Below are 13,519 nucleotides of genomic sequence, written 5' to 3'. Positions count from 1 at the left end.
ACTGTAAAAGTACCTACTCAGGAGTTTAAGACCTGAGGATTTTGATTTGAAACTAGCCTTGGCAAGAAAGTCCATGAGGTTCTGATCTCCAACTAACCACCAGGAAACCAGAAGTGTACCTGTGTATAAAGGTGTAGAATGCTAGCCTTGAGCAGAAGAGTTCAGGGACTGCTCAGGAAGCTGCTGATGTGTAAACCATGAACCATGTCTGCTTAGACTCTCAAGAGCCCAATACAATTGGATCTACCATGTGGACAGGAAAGCCTAAAGGACAACACTCTCCATCAATCATAGAGGATGAGGGGGATTGTTACCATTGATTTGTGCTTCATTATTTGGGGATATGGCGTTGCTATGGGGCCCAGAGTCTCCCAGACTTTGCTATGCCTATGATGCCTTCTGGTATTAGAGGACTGTGTTTTAATTTCTATTTATGTTGATTATTCTTGATTGACAACTTAATTGGATTGAGAGTTGTGTGAGAGATTAGAAAAGCATATTTTTCTTTGTAAGGATGTTCCTAGAGAGGATTAAATAAAGGAGAAAGACTCATATGAATTTAGGATGCAATATCCCACAGAGGGCAGACTCACAAAAAAGAGGAAAGCAGAAAGCCAGTGGGTGTCCACTCCTCACTCTCCCTCTCTCCCTCGTTCCCTCCATGCCCCCTGTCTTTTTTCTTTCTGCTTCTTGACTTTTGTGATGTGACTAGCTTTCCAATATCCACTCCACCACAACTGATTGAATTTCTGAAAAGCTCTGAACCCCGTGTACCAGCATCAATGCTTCCTCCGTTAGATGGTTCTTTGTGCATTAGTTATAAGAATGAAAGAGTGACTAACACAGTATTGGAACCCAGAGAAGCGATAGTTGCACAGAAGAGATCCTCCAGTTTCATCTCTTCACTGCATCAAGACCACAATGGGGCTGGGGATCTCACAGATGCACTTTGGCCATGTAGCCACTACTGTGGCTGACCTAGTGTGCAATGAGAGGTCCCCATCAGTTATTTATGAACAGAGAGAATGACCCTGGAGTAGCAAAGACTATGTACTTTCTAACCACTTTCAGGACCCAGAGGTTCTCCTGAGAAAGGAGTCTGCACCTGCTCTCTCAGGGATGGATGTTCACACCCCTCTACACTTCCCATGGAAGACTTGGCCCTAAGGACCTGGCTCTTCGAAGTCAGGGATCTACCTCAGGAATTCTGAATAAGACTTGAACTACACAAAGCTTGAAGCTCATCAGAACTCATCTTTGGCTGCCATTTCTCCCCACTTTGCACCTTCTCTCTCTCTCTTTCTTATAAAGCCCTCTTTTTGAAGTCCAGCCCATGGATGACTACTTTCACAGGTCAGCTGGAGGCATTGGGAGTTGGGCTTTGTTGGACTGACGATGACCTCAGGAGTAATGAGGTGACTCCACCTTTAGTAAGAGTATGCCTCTGGAAAGCTTTAGAATCAAGAGGACGATTTACACAGTGACAGCATGACATATAAGTGCAATTTATTCTGCATATGCTTATATGCTGCAAAGAAAAGACGAAACCAAAGCCATGTTGTCTGCCTTTGATAGCATCATTTTCCTCAGTGCTGTAGAACTGGTGGATAGACCATCTGAGTTCATCTTCATTAGCGTATATACCATTTAGTCCTTACTTCTATTTATTTGGTGCTGTTTTTTTTCTCTTATCCCTATTTTTAATGTTGCATATCAAATCCAGGGCCTTGTAGGTATTAAGTACAGTCATTAAAACAGAGACACAACAAATCCATCATATTTCCCTTAAGTATTTGACTATGGCAGACATAACTTTCTCACAACAGGGGAAATTGAAAATAATTTTAGTAAAAAATGGCAAGCATCCATGGAAACCATCTTCTGCGTGGTACCAGGTCACAGGGACCCCTTGGTCTTCCAAGCGCTTCTTATACAGTAGGCCATCATCTCTGAAGAAGTCCCACTCACAGGTCACTATGAGAGCCCCTGGAAGCTGAGCAATAATCTGGTCATCAGCAATGAGGGGGACATATTCTACTTCAAAAGCATGTCTGGTTTCCAGATAGGCATCCTCATTAAAAAGTGCGAGAAATTCTGCTTGGTACTTGTATCTGAACCTTTCAGGGAGATTGTCAGCGCTCAACCATTTCTTATACTTCTCCCAGATATGGGGAGGAACACAAGCACCTTTTAACAAGGCATCTTTCCAGGAGGGGTCAATTGTCAAATATCGGCAGAAACATATAATGACATCTCTGCTGAGAAATGGGACATTTTTGTTCTGTTGATGTGATGGTAACTGGAAATTGATGCTCTGGAGAGCAGGGTAAATCAAGATCTGACCCCGGAGCTTTGGAATATCTGTTCTGCCCACCAAGGCCTGGCTGACGAATGCCACAATGGTAGCTCCAAAGCTGTCTCCACAGACCACAACCCGGGAGGGGTCCACCCCATAGGTGTCTAGTGTCTTCAGGAAGTGGATGGTGGCATTCAGACAATCCCTGAAACAGACTGGGTGATGGTAGTCAGGAAGCTTGCGGTACCTGTGGAGGAAAAAGGAAACCCAGTACCCTAGTGAGCAGAGGGTTAGAAGATGCCATTTGAACAGCGTCCTCTACCACACTGAGGAGACCACTTCTGATAAAGTCCTCAGACTGTGTGTAGCCAAAAAAACACATGGATTCCTATTTTTTCTATGTGTGCATATGAAGAACCTGCTTAGAGTCAGGGTGGCCCAATCCAAATCCCTATCTGCTTCCATAGGCAAGCAAACCCAAGTTTCTGAAATGTCCAATCTGTTGGCTTTGGAAACAGAAAATACACAATGATAGGGGCAGGGTCGCACTTCAGCTACTGGTGGTCTCATAATCTTTCAGCAGTCATTGGAAGCTAAGATTGATGTCCTAGTGAAATTGCTTTTTTTTCCACAGAGGAATAGACAGGAAAGAAGAGAGGGTAATGTGAGAAGGAAGAACTTATTTCTGAATTGAAACTTCTCTCAGCCTTCTTCTCTTTGACTGTTCCTATGGCACCCTGTGGTAAGTCTGAAGCTCCTTTTCTCTCTGCATAATTCCAAAGCTGCCCATCAATCTGCTGTGATCCATGGGCCAGATCTCTGCAAGTATCTGCTATAACAGCACACATGAAAATTCCTCGCAGCCTTGAGCAGCAGGTGCTTGAGGAAACCTTGCTGTGGTCTCTGTGAGGCAATTACATTTTCTCCAAGGCTTTTTGGATCATGGACTATTATGTTAGAAGCTCAGATACTATAGTAGCCCATTGAGATCAGGTCTTGACACTGTAAAGATTTTGCTCTCCATAGTGATTTCAAAATAGTCTAGAGATGCTTAGTAACTTACTAGAGTCCTACAGCTGCCGTGGCGCCTCATGCAGAGGAAATCCAAATGGAATGAGTCCATCAGGGAGGCATGAAGTTATAGTCTTCTTAAGAACTTCACTCACTCCCTTCTCTAAACTGTATCACACTGACTTTTCAGGACTCTTTGGACTTAAATATAGAATCATACTAGTACCAGTGCCTACGACTTTTTTCTCCACTCCAATGATTTGTTGCTATCTCCAAGAACAGTGATTTATATTTAGTTACTCTCCACATTCATCTCCCTATTCTTGGCAGTTGTTAGGTAGAGGAGTATACACATACGCAGGTAGGCAAGAACATGGGAAGGTACATAGGTAGATAAATAAGTAGGTGTTTAAATGAAGAATTGTCAACCTGTAGAACCATCAAGGATGGTATACAGTGAACAGGACATTGACCTGGGCCTGCAGACAATGCTGCTTCCCTACCATCTTCATCTATATCTCCCCTGAAAGACATACTATCCTCAGATTCACCTTATTTTGTCCTTTTCTTTTTACACTGCTGTTTTGGGTCTAGGAAAATTTTTAAATATTGATTTGGTGTTTTCTTTTAAATTCTCAAGGTTATTAGCAAACTTTCGTATACTTGTGAAAAATTTCCCCTTAACTTTACGAAGATTGCTTAACATCTTAACTATTCTTAGGGTTCATTTGCAAAAGATCTCTTGAATGTTCCCTATTAGCTCAGTCATTCTATAGTTTCGATAGGAGGTATGTTGGAAAGGCTCATTTATCCAAGTCTTGTTTCCTACTTGGTAGAGTCAATTCTTGAGACATGACCTGATTGAATCAGACAGAGAAACCAGGATCTGTTGTTCTATAGTCACTTGTAAGAGCAGCCCATTATTTTGCCCCTGACTTTACCTTTATAACTATCAGAAAGCACTGTTGGCAAACAATTTAGATTGGTTAGCTAAATAAAATTCCACTTCGTGTCACATCATATGCACAGTACACTGCCAGGGTATTCTTAAGAGAATTCGGGGAAGAACCCCCCTACATTTAACTCCTATGTTTATGTGGTACATATCATTAATATTATTGTAACAGAATGCATTGTTAGGACAGACACACAGTTACATAACTAGTATACTACTACCACCACCAGCCACTCAAATATCTCCCATCATGAAGCATCCTTCCTTTGGGAGGAATTCTCTACCCTTTCCCTCTGCCTAAACAGCCTAATGTTCCTCTGACCTTGCCTCTCTCTTGCTCAGGTTCACTAGCTAGCTGTGGAGTGTAGCCTACTCACTATAGCTCATTTTCCCTTCAATGAACTTCTGCTTCTCTCATTACTCATGTGTGTGGTGTTTTGGTTTGGTACATGAACTCAGAGCTATTCCTACGGGTCTTTTTCTTTTAACCAATGTAGCACTTGAACCACAGGTAGACATCTGACAATGCAGGTAATTGGAGATACAGGTCACAGAGACATTTCCACCTGGGCTAGCTTTGAAGTGTAATCTTCAGATCTCAGTCACCTGCTTAGCTAGGATCACAGGTCAAGTATGTCTCATTCAATTATTTGCTGGAAATTTTGTGAAGCTGGAATGACACCCAACTGAGATGGCAGTCTGGTAACAAGATGGTGAGGGTCTTACTTCAACAATGGATGGAACACTTCTTGACTCACAATCTCTCAGCATTAAAGGGCAGTGACTAGTGGTCAGACCTAGTTAGAAGAAGTAGAAAACTGAAGGTGCTGTTCAAGTATACCTTCTCTCTGGACACTGACTCTCACTGTCATCTTTCTGATACCACTCGATGACAATTTTGCTTTGGTTTTTGAATTTATGATCAGTCCATATTAGTGCAGCAAATAGGCTATGAGATAATACTTTGGGAACCATGAGCTAAAATATATCTTTACAAAGAATTTAGAGTGAGGAAAATTTTGAACTGATGTGCAGAGAAGTAGGATGGTTGCTATGACCACACTAGAATATGGTTCTTAAGCTCTAGGAATTTGTCTGTGGAAGGAATATGGAAAACTTTGGTATGTAAGGTGGCAAGGCCCCCAAGTGTGGAACTAGAGGGAAGTAGGTGATTCTGGGAGAAGTTCTGAAGACTAGAATGCTGATAGGAATGTTGACATAACAGATGGTGCTCATGAGGTCTGAGGTGGAGACATGATTCTTTTGTGAATGGGATTAAATACCATTTGTGTGACATTTTGGCAAAGAACTCTCCACTTTGTCCATGCCTTGAGACTTTGTGGGAGATACAGACAGTTAGAAACAAAGACACAGAGCAAGAACATTTGAAAAATAGATGGTCTGTTGCAGAAAGTTATTATTAAAAGTGTTGGACAAAGAGGGTATGGTTGTTAAAGAGAATAGTTGAGTAAAGGAAATAGTTAAGAAAATGGAAAGAAAACTTTACTTAAGGAATGGGAAAGATCCCTCAAGAGTATCTCAAGAATTATCCAGACATTCTGGGCACCAGTGGTTCATGCCTGAAATCTTAGCTACTCAGGAGGCTGAGATCTCATTAATGCAGTTCAAAGCCAGCCTGGCCAGAAGAGTCCATGAGACTCTTATGTGCAAGAAACCACTAAGAAACCAGAAGGGGTGATGTGGCACAAGTCGTAGAGTGCTCACTTTTAGCTGAAGAGCGCAAGGACAGTGCCCAAGCCAAGAGTTCAAGTCCCATTACTGACAAAAAACAAAATAAAAATAATAAATATTGTCTAGACACCAACCAATTAGGAGATCAAGTGTGAAAATTTATACTCACACTTGAGCACCTTCTTTCCATAGGACATATAGTAAATTATGTCTCTAGGATTCATTTTACCATGGTCAGTAACGCTTGCAGTAGTTGGCTAATTCCACAGTGGTTCAAAGAAGCCCTGCTACTCCATGTGCTGTTGGTACACAATTTTTGGCATCATCCATGACTACTCTGGACAGTTTTGTATATTCCACTAAGAATTCAAAGGACAGCCTGATTAGCTAGGCAAAGCAGAGCAGTGTTGGAGTCCCCGCAGGCAGGCAGTCCTTGAGATGGGTAATTGGTGGGGGAAGGTGTGAGGCTGAAGCTATGCCGCCGTGCAGACACAAAGAAGTTGATGATGTCAGGAAAATGGGTTATATGCTAAGTAAATCTGCAGGCAGTGATGAGAGCCAGCTCAACACAGAAGAAGTTGGGTTTTAATCACACAGCCCACAGGCTGGAGCAACAGCTGCTCCAGATGATGGAAAGGCACCACATGGCTTCATGCTTTCCCAGCTATGGTTTGGTCTTGCTCTGTTCTCCTCCTTGCTCTGGAACTCCCATACTTCCCTTTTGGAATGGGATTATTTACTCTGTCCCATTTCATCTTGGAAGAATTTAACTTGCTCTTAAGTTTTCAAGGACCCATGATAGAAATTTATTTTGAGTCTCAGAAACTACTTTGGATTTGAAATTTTGACAGTGCTGGTTGGTGAACTCAGGGTCTAGGCACTCACAGTCCTTGAGCTCTGTTGCTCAAGGCTAGCATTCTACCACTTGAGCCACAGCACCACCTCTCACTCTTTCTGTGTATGTGGTACTGAGGAATCGAACTCAGGCCTTCATGCATGCTAGGCCAACACTCTGCCACTAAGCCACATTCTCGGTCCCTAGACTTGGACTTGTGAACAATCTTGTAACAAGTAACACTTTTAGGACTCTTGGACAGGGACCAATGTCTTTTGCATTGTGAGATGGCCTTGAGCCCTTGAAGTCCATGGCAGAAGGTTGTGGTGTTGATATGTTGTATCTCTAAAACCTCAGGTTTGAAGGCTTGTTTCATAGTAATTGACACCAATTATTGCAAGTTATAGGAAAAGGAAGGATCTAAATTTACATATGAATGAATCCACTGATGAATTAATAATTTCAGGGTATTATCTGGACATAATAAGAATTGGGTGCTACATGCAGAAAGTAGGTAAGTATGTCTAAGTGGTGTCTTATTCCTGATACATTCCTGTCTCTTTCTGCTTCCTGACTACAATTGTGAGAGCAGCTAGGCTCTGTCATGTCCTCTTGCCACAATCATGACATACCTTAACAGAGGGACCTAGAAATGAAACAAGCTCGCTAGCCTGCATGGACTAAACTCCTCAAAGAGTGAACAAAACTAAAATCCTATTTCTCTATAGGATACTTTCCTCCTGTGTTTGTTAAAGTGATGGAGACTGTGTAAAATGAAGGGATGCAATCTTGTGTTTACTCCACCACAGCTGATGCTTGCATGCCCAGTGTTGGTGAGGATTTTCCACCCTTCTGATATCCTATGGCACTTTACCGCTGGCTAGGAGTGAAGGTATAAAAGGACACCTGTGGTCAGGGCTCCTGGATCTTGTACATCCTCCTCCTGGACTGCTATGGCTGCTACTCTCCCTCTCTTACTCCACTTACCCCACTGAGAGCACCACTGAGTCTGTCTTCAGGGCCATGAAACTGCATGTGTTGTGGTACACATCTGCAAGACAGGAACAAGAGACTTCAGGCCATGATGGGGACCATCACTTACCACCACAGCCCCACTGAGAGCAGCTGCTGTTGTAGGCCTCTGGATAACAGACTGTCTGTGTCCTATTATTGTCTCCTCTGAAATAACACTGTGAAGCTCTGTGTAGGCAAAGCCAGATATCTATCTACAATTTACCACATATCATATCTCAAATGGGCCATGAGGCTTAACTTCTGCAGTGCTTATTTTACAATAGGGTAAATTGAGACCCTAGAAGGCACAGGCATCTGAAATAGACTTTGGAGTAGAAGTTTGGACTAAGGAGTTGGGATCAGAAGGAGGAAGATTAACTATTTTATCTATTGACTTTGGTGAGGATTTAGTGTCTCTGGGTGGCCCACTGTGATTAATGCAGGGGTTTGTCACAGGTTCTACAGGCAGAGAGGATATGATTAAGGCAGTAATGGAAAGGAAGGGAGGAGTCATAGCCATGTATCTAGAAGCCAACTTTGGGAAAACCCTGGCCTGCACCTGCATTGAGGGACCATATTGTGAAAATCACTGCCAGGAAGTTGCAATTCCACTGATGGTGTGTTCCTCACCTCTACTTGGTTGAGCTCCACTAAGCTCCATTGACTGCTAGAATTGGCCCCTCCCAGGGGTCACTGGATAGCTAGATGAGGCTGATGGGTAATGAGGCCCTTCCTCCATGACCACACACCACAGGAAAGCTCTTTACCCAGGCTGCCCATAACTGCACAGCCTCCGTGGTAGAAGATGACGCCTCGACGAGGGCAGGAGGACACTGCCTTCGGCTGGAACAGCCTCACGCTGATTGTCCCAAATCGCAGGTTGGTCACCACCACTCTAGGGTCCTTCCATATTGGCAGTAGATTTAGTGCAAATTGATAAAAGCTGGGCATGGAGCAAATTCTTAGCTTCTCAAGTATACACCCCTGGAGGAGAGTTGGAGAAAAATTTGAATTATCGTTGAAGACTCAGTTCCTTTCAATGCTTTATATGAGCCATTTTGTAACCAGTGTGAATCAATGTGCACACTGCTCCCATGTGGAGATGAGTTCATCAGATTCTCCTAAGGTTTATGGATATTGACACTTCTCAAGTGATTGTTAGAATGGAGAAGCAGGAAATCTAGGAAAGCTATTCATTCTCATCAGATGGAAATCTTGTTGCTACTTGCCTTGGATTATATCTGATTCTTACATAATTTCTACCAGCCTGCACCTCATTACCGAGGTCAAACGGAAACTTCCTTTATTGCTTCACTCATACCCTGTATACACATAGGAGAAAAGCCACACCACTGAAGTCCTAAGACACAACTCTTAGGGTCCTCTTTTTCCACATATATCACTGCAAAGACAAATGTTGACTATGAACCTGCTGCAAGTTCAGCCCTGCATCCCCAGACTTGGAAACTCTACTCCGCATGTGAAGGCTGCTGTACTGCTGCCTCAACCTTGAATGAGGTGATTCAACTTCACCTTTCCTGGCGGTGCCCTCTTCAGAACAGCAGGGTTTTCAGAGTGCATGAAATCTGCACAGAATGAACTTTGCAAAGATGATTTGCCTTTTTCATGATTTCTTCAGCATCTGCCCTTGTCAGGGACAATAGCAGGTTGTAAGTGAAATTAAGGCATTCTGGGGTTACTCTGATGCTATGGCAATGCTCAATTACAGGCACTGGACTCTGGTAGCTATAAATTTCTCACCTTGATGATGCATCTGCTTTCTGATCAGCTATAATACTGAGGCTGGGGACGAGTCGGTGAGTTTCACTGGTTATGCATGACACAGATTCATTATCACAATGTGAATGTACCATGGAATCTGGTTCCCATTTGAGGTGCCTCTTGACTTGCCATATGGCCTCCTTTCTCACTGGAGGAGCCCAAAGACCTAGAAGGATTTGAAGGCCTTCTGATCTCCTAATATCACTTAGCATCCTGGGGCAGAAAGGCAGTCTAAGACAACACAGAGTCTACCCTGTCCCATAGGTGTGTATCAACTTATATATTTATATCAACATTTATGTTTGTATCAATATTTATCTGAGTAGATATAGATAGATAGATAGATAAACAACATGATATTCCACAAGTGCCCATTAGATCTACTCTCACATAATTTTCTGCCAACAAAAAATACTCTGCTTCCTTTGTCTTCTCTACATCTTTATTATTGTTTTTTAGGATGGCATTGATCTCTCATGCCTAACTACTTCCTATGTTTTAGACAAATAGCTATCTGCCAAGTAAAATGAGTGACATTCACTGAGCACTGAAGCCTTATGCTTCTAATCTTAACTACTTAAGAGAATGAGATTCAGAAAATCATGACTGGAAGCCTGCATAGGCAGCAAAATCTGGGAGACTTCCTTTTCCTCCAATAAAACAACAAAATGGTGAAGTAAAGGTGTGGCTCATGCCATAGAGCACCAAACATGAGCAAGGAAGCTGAGTGAGGACATGAGGCCTTGAGTTCTAACCCAAGTACTGTCACATTAAAAAATATTCTAGTATTAACATCGTACTTTACTCTTGTTGTTCTATGTCTTGCCTAAGTTTCAAAGCTCAAGAACAGATGCTATTAGGTTACAGATAACACTTTTTACCCTCCCCAGTTTTATGGAGGAATTTCACTGGCAGCAAAATCTTGTCCGGAGATTTAACATCATTACTGCTGGTTCCAATCTTCCAAAGCATATCAACAGCCACGGACTCTTACAGCCTCACTCGTCTAAGTTACATATGAGTAACAGGATATGTTTTACACTGTCTGCTATGGACTATTTAACCCATGCTGTTCTTCATAGGCAGGGCCACTAGGCATTATAACAACTCATTATCTAACTCAAAAAGACCACAGATTCTTTCTTTTTAGAACCTACTCTATGAGTTTCTTCTGTTAACTGCCTGTTTGGTGAGTGGAGATAAGGACAATCAAGGCTCATTTTTATGGCCATCACATTTGATTTGTTTTTCCACAATGAGCCTAGAGGAAAAGGTGAGGCATCTTTTCTTTTCTTTTCTTTATTTTGGCGGGGCGGGGGCGTGTGTGGGGTGGTCCAGTCATGGTGCCTGTACTCTGGGCCTGGGCGCTGTCCTTCAGCTCTTCAGCTCAAGGCTAGCCCTCTACCACTTGAGCCACAGTGCCACTTCCGGCTTTTTTCTTTTTGCTTTTTTGTTGCTAAGGAATCGAACCCAGGGCCTCAGGCATGCAAGGCAAGCATTCTACCACTGAGCCACCTTCTCAGCCCTTTTCATTGATCAATATGTATTAGCCTGAAATTGTAGACTATCTATGTTTTTACAAAATGTTGTCCCAAGGGTTCCTTTCTCAGTACTCAGACATTATAGAATAATTAAAAAAGATATTTACCCATGTGAATATTAGATGGCCACTGGAGTGCAGAATCCGAAACTTTATGGTGTGGATGATGGCAGATGGAACATCAATAACTATCCAATATTCTATGAGAATCCACAAGCTGAACCCCAGGACCAGGATGTACCCAACAGTGAGAAGGATCACCAACAAAGCAATCATGGTGTGCTTCTTCCTTCAGAATGGGCTGAGGAACTCCTGACTCCAAGAGAAGGTATTAAGATTATCTCTTGCCCACAGACCCAGGCACTTTATAACTTGCAAAGTCTGAATCACCAACAGAGATAAAGGTTTTGACACACTGAAAAATGAGAAAAGAGATTGCATCAGATACTGCCCTGGACACGAAGTGGCCCAACATCTCTGAAGCCCGGCCATCTGGTTCCAGGTCAAGGCTGTGTATTATCACACCACCTTAATATTCTCCAATCTGGTCATGACAGGGAAAGATAGTGGGAAAGAGGCTTCTGTGAGATGTTGCAAAGCCATGGCATGGCTACTCAGAGATTGGGAAAACATTGAGGAAGCCCTGTAAGGAGCCCTGTGTGTCTCCTCTCGCTTGGAAAATCAGAGCTTAACAAGATTATCTCTGTACCCTGGTAAAAGAGGAATAATAATCACTTTACTCGAGTCTTGCTCTTCCTCCTCAATTCCCAGGTATGCTAAACAAAAACTAACCTCACAAGTAGTCTTTATATTAGTTACTTGTTTTTGTATACTCATGTTTTGACATCTATGGCCTAGCTGATCCAAACGGGACAGAAATTCCTAGGGTTGAGAGACAGCAAACAACTTACCTGTGAGTACACTTTTCATACACAATGCAAGAAGTGCAGAACCCACGCCCTCAACCACCACCATTCTTAGCTCCTCAATGCTAAGACACTATCCATCTGCTATGACTACTCAATGACCAGGGACTAGACAACCAAGGATAACACATTTTCCCCAGTGTGGACTGAAATCATTTCTGCCACCCACTGTAAATCTGGTTACTCAGCCTTGCTTTTGTCTTCAAATATATAGACACACCATAGAAACTTCTTTGCATGTTGCCTCTTATCTTTCTGCTTCACTGTTTGTGCCTGTTCCAGATATGAATGCTTCCCTCATGGGAACTGTGAATAACAAGGTGTATTTTCAGTGGAAATTATCAGCTGAACCAGTAGCCTTATTGAATCTCAAATTGTCTGGCAATATAGTCAATAGCTGATGGTATGGCTCAAGGGGGGAATTCATGCATGCATGAGGCTCTTGGTTCAAGTTTTACCAACAGACACCACAATTTTATGTTCCGTGTGAGCACTTGGGTCTTCTTTAGAGAAATTAGGTCAATGCATGCCTATTATAAACTGTTGTGTTATCCCTGGCCTTTTCTCTCTCCCTCCCCCTGTCTGGTTTTTGGTTAGCACAATGTGATCACCTTCACTCTATCATATCCTTCTAATGCTATGATGATTTGCTTTACCAGAAGCACCTTAGGGATACTCTTGAAAATGAACCCAAGTACCTGAGCACCTCACTGAGGAAATCAGCAAAATTCTGGAATAAATTCATTGCTGGGCCAATGGATACAAAAGCAGTGAATAGTGGTCTCCAGAGTTTTAGGTTGCTATAAGGTATTACATAATCAATCAGTAAATAAACTCAAGTGATGGGCTTGAGGTAATAATGATTTAAGTAAAAAATTCAAGTTTAACCTAAGTGAAATACATTCTTTTCAAAAGTACAAGTTAGGAATGCACATATTACCACTATACTCTATAAAAAGAAAGAAAGGGAATAATATGTAGAATATTCAGGGAAATCCTTTCCTCCATTAGCAAAGGGAAATCAACTAGGCCAGGATGATAGGGTAGTCAGCGTTGGCCTAAGATCACAGTCAAGTTTCTAGTTATCGGGTCATTGTGAATAAAATGGTGTGGCAGGTGTCCATCAAATTGTTAAAATACCTACTTATATCACAGCCACCAGGGACAAATATGAACAAAGATTTACTAAGATACAACTCTGATTCTTGGAAACAAAAGGATCAGATTGTGCTCCCACAATCCCACTGATGTCTTTCTCTTTTCTGGTCACGCCTGATTAGTCTATTTGGTGGCATCCATCTACCCTCAGGTGGTGCACAAATGTTGTTGCAGGTCAATTTGCAAACAAACAAGCCTGTTTGTTTGTTCACCTTTGTTTCTCAATTGGTCTATCTTTGTTTTTCAAGAAACTTGCAGAGGCCATAGCCATACTCTGGGGAAGGAGAAGCCAATGAAGTAGATGCTGATG

At 42.4% G+C, this 13,519-nt stretch overlaps 1 protein-coding gene across 1 annotated transcript; it reads right to left on the bottom strand.

Moving 5' to 3' along the window:
* Positions 1–1,774: 1,774 nt before the first annotated feature.
* LOC138837953 (arylacetamide deacetylase-like 4 family member 1) lies at positions 1,775–11,401 on the bottom strand. Its single transcript, XM_070036949.1, has 4 exons — positions 11,234–11,401; positions 8,571–8,787; positions 7,777–7,840; positions 1,775–2,543 (listed from the first exon to the last, which is right to left on the bottom strand). The coding sequence occupies exons 1-4, from the start codon at positions 11,399–11,401 to the stop codon at positions 1,775–1,777; spliced, it is 1,218 nt and encodes a 405-aa protein (XP_069893050.1).
* Between the last annotated feature and the right edge of the window lie 2,118 nt (positions 11,402–13,519).

Source organism: Dipodomys merriami, unplaced genomic scaffold (assembly GCF_024711535.1).
Source record: "Dipodomys merriami isolate MVZ:Mamm:240054 unplaced genomic scaffold, mDipMer1.0.p SCAF_28, whole genome shotgun sequence".
Classification (NCBI taxonomy): Eukaryota; Metazoa; Chordata; class Mammalia; order Rodentia; family Heteromyidae; genus Dipodomys; species Dipodomys merriami.
This window is presented reverse-complemented; position numbering and strand designations above follow the sequence as displayed.

What these genes read in the sequence shown, in the direction of transcription:
- LOC138837953 (XM_070036949.1), bottom strand. Translation starts at nt 11,401, where the DNA reads ATGATTGCTTTGTTGGTGATCCTTCTCACTGTTGGGTACATCCTGGTC. An exon ending in TGCAGTTATGGGCAGCCTGG is followed by an intron (nt 7,841 to 8,570) that starts GTAAAGAGCTTT and finishes CCTGTCTTGCAG; the next exon opens with ATGTGTACCACAACACATGC. An exon ending in TCAGTGGTGCTCTCAGTGGG is followed by an intron (nt 2,544 to 7,776) that starts GTAAGTGGAGTA and finishes TTTCCTCCACAG; the next exon opens with GTACCGCAAGCTTCCTGACT.